At 32.3% G+C, this 3,422-nt stretch overlaps 1 protein-coding gene across 1 annotated transcript in view; it reads left to right on the top strand.

Annotated features, from left to right (window-relative positions):
• Positions 1 to 2,822: 2,822 nt before the first annotated feature.
• LOC107675726 (zinc-binding protein A33-like) overlaps positions 2,823 to 3,422 on the top strand; it is a gene marked incomplete at its 3' end in the record, with an annotated part of 4,374 nt that continues 3,774 nt past the window's right edge. The window contains exon 1 of the mRNA XM_016470140.1: positions 2,823 to 3,309. Coding sequence (XP_016325626.1) covers positions 2,941 to 3,309 — 369 coding nt within the window. The remainder of the gene's footprint in view (positions 3,310 to 3,422) is intronic.

Here is a 3,422-nt window from a genome sequence, read left to right as displayed (position 1 = left end):
AATATAGGACATGTATTTAGTGTTATATTGATATGAATATATTCAGCTTGTCTTTATAATCATCACCTAATCTTATATAAACAGTTTAATGCTATTACACTGTAATGCTAATTCATATTTATCTGTATATAAATCTGAGTATAAATCAGAATATATCCGCAATATGTTTTGCTCACCCTGTGTGCTGCTGTCATTCAGCTGTTTATTTTCTTTTTTTGTAGAAACTCTGGAAACACATCAAACACAGTTATGAGCAGAAGGATGAAGAATAATGATGCATCTTGTGGAGCGTTCATTCTACCATCATCCCGTTTCCTGATGTGACCCTGTTGGATGATCCACTGGCTTTTGCAGCGTCCTCTGTGTGCCAAAGCATTTGCAATTTGCTCAAATCAATAAGAAATTCCAATCTGATGTGAACAAGAGGCTAATTGTTCAGAGATCTGAACTTATTGTTTCGGGAAAAAAAAGTTTCATTCGAGAATTGAGCCAAAGCAATTGAGAAAAACTGTAAACCACAAATCAACATCAGCTGTATTTCAAAGATGGACCTCTTTCCCTACCGCCGAGCATAACCATGTCAGTGTGGGAAAATCATCACAAAATGGACATTGTAGATATTTGATAGGTTTTATAGTTTGTTATCAGTGGATGTAAAATGAACTAGAGTTAAAGACAACATGAAATTGCATTCGCACTGCATTTAACTTCTGCATGTAACGTGAAACAAAGTGAAACAGTGGGAAATAAAATCGGATGGAACTTAATCTGATGAGAAGCAAACATTTACAAATAAATTGTTTAGATAGATAGATAGATAGATAGACAGATAGATAGATAGATAGATAGATAGATAGATAGTCGTCAGTCATGGCCTAATGGTTAGAGTCAGACTTGTAACCCAAAGGGTGCGGGTTTGGGTCTCGATGCCGGCAGAGAAATGACCAGCGTTCGCTTTCCTTTCCTTTTAGATGAATATAGATATTTTTTCCACATAAGTCATTATCCAAGGAATATTTTGTTTTCTTATTTTATTTAAAATAATTTAAATTATTTAACCCATTATCCAATTTAATATATATTTTATTTAATTTAACATAACTCATTATCTGATGAAAAGCAAACATTTAAAAACATTATTTATTTATTTTCTTATTTTATTTATCCCATACTACACATTATCCGATTTAATATAAATTATATTTTACTCCACATAACCCATTATCCAATGAAAAGCAGAAATTGAAAAAATATTTTTTTTTATTTTATGTAGGCTACTTTATTCCTATATTTTGTATTTATTATTTTCTTATTTTATTTATCCCACATAACCCATTATCCAATGAAAAGCAAAATATAAAATATTGTTTAAATATCTTTGAATGTTATTTTATTTTGTCAACATAATTTATTATCCGATGAAAAGCAAAAAAAATTAATTTTTTTATTTATTTTATTTTGTATTTCATTCCACAACAAATTGTCCAATGAAGAGCACACATTTGAAAATAAATATTAAATGTTTTATTTTATTATACAGAAGGTGAAACAAAGTTCAGTGGGAAATAATACAGCACAGGACTTTAATTGGGTGAGACATGTTAAGTTATGATGTTAACTTAGGTTGCATGAACAGAACAGACAAATCATGTCAGATATGGACAAGTTATAAAGACTGAATCGATCTTTAAATCAGCTCTTGATCATTCCACTGTGTCTCTACATCACTGCTTATGTTTGGAATAGCATACCACGCGTATATGTTTACAGTATGTTCAGATACTGTATCAGACACACCACTGCTAGTGTGACAAATGAACCAGTATCAATCTCAAGCCTTTTTAAAAAACGGTATATATACAAAGATATAACATGCAACACAGTGAGGTCATGTAATAATAATGTAACACACTACTAGTTAAAACATTATCACTGCATATTGCATACTGTTTTATGTTTGACATGTTGACTATATTTCTGACACACATGGACTATTTTCATACTGGCAATGAAGATATATTTTTTTAATGTATTTCAGGTTTTTGATCATGTAATTTTAAATGTTTATTAACAGATGAGTTCAACGCATTTTAGCACTGGATATTCTGTGATTATTTATGTAAATTAGTTATTTGTTTTGCTTATTTTAAATGTAAGTTTGAGTTTGAAAAAGAGTTTGGATGAAGTGTGCATGTGAATCTTTCAGTTTGAAATATGTACTGATTTTTTATGTAAATAATGAAATGTTTATATAATATATAGCGACAGTGCACTGCTCTCTCACCAGAAGGATTTTAGACACTTTTGCACAGTTTCTAAATGAATGCAATGGAGCATGGGAAATGTAGTCTAGGGTGATGTGTAACAGTCTGTTTAGCGTGAGAGTCCATGTGGAGAGCGGGTGACCTCTGGTGGTGAGTGAACGGAAGTTTATAGATTCGTGACATATATAAACATGTCTTTCATAAAAAAATGATGTTCATTACAAATGTTGACCTATTTGTTGTAGTTTGTCATTTTGATGTATAGTTATGTCATATACAGTCAAAAACGATCTTTTACAAATGCATGCATAATGTATAACCAGGTCTCATGCATGGAGGGAAAAGACTTTTTTATTAAAAAGTAGTCATTTAAAAATATTCTTGTTGCAAATGAGTAGCTTAAACACTGTGCTAGTTTGTTTTATGGTGTGATGATGTGTTTGCACACTATAATATTCTAACATGAACCTTTCAGTGCATTCAGTTTGATTATGCAAAAAGGATCATCATAAACACCCTCTTATAAAACATATCAGGAAGTGGCTTTATTTATTTGTTCCTGCCATGCTGCGTCTCTCAAGTACCCGAGCAAAACTATGAGGAAATGCGAGGGCTTGAGGCATTTATGTCTGAATAGCCTGTCGAGCTGGGTTTTTGGAGTTCTTACAAACTGAAAATGGAGTCAATATCTGTGGAAGAGCTTTCTTGTCCCGTGTGCTGTGAGATCTTCAGATCTCCTGTGTTTCTGTCATGCAGTCACAGCGTCTGTAAAGACTGTCTTCAACAGTTCTGGAGAACCAAGAGAACTCAGGAGTGTCCGGTATGCAGGAGAAGATCCTCAAAAACGGATCCTCCTGGAAATCTGGTGTTAAAGAACCTGTGCGAGTCCTTCTTGAACGTTGAGGAGGTTTGTGATTTGCACGGTGAGAAACTCAAACTCTTCTGTGTGGAGGACAAAGAGTCTGTGTGTTTAGTGTGCAGAGATTCAGAAAAACACACTCATCACAAATTCAGGACAATCAGTGAAGTTCTTCCATCTTACAAGGTAAGAAAAAACACCTTGCTATACAAATGAAGAAATTATAATATACATACATTTTTAATCATATATAATCATATATATATATATATATATATATATATATATATAATATAAAT

This window comes from Sinocyclocheilus anshuiensis, unplaced genomic scaffold (assembly GCF_001515605.1).
Source record: "Sinocyclocheilus anshuiensis isolate Anshui unplaced genomic scaffold, SAMN03320099.WGS_v1.1 scaffold708, whole genome shotgun sequence".
In the NCBI taxonomy this organism is placed as follows: Eukaryota; Metazoa; Chordata; class Actinopteri; order Cypriniformes; family Cyprinidae; genus Sinocyclocheilus; species Sinocyclocheilus anshuiensis.
This window is presented reverse-complemented; position numbering and strand designations above follow the sequence as displayed.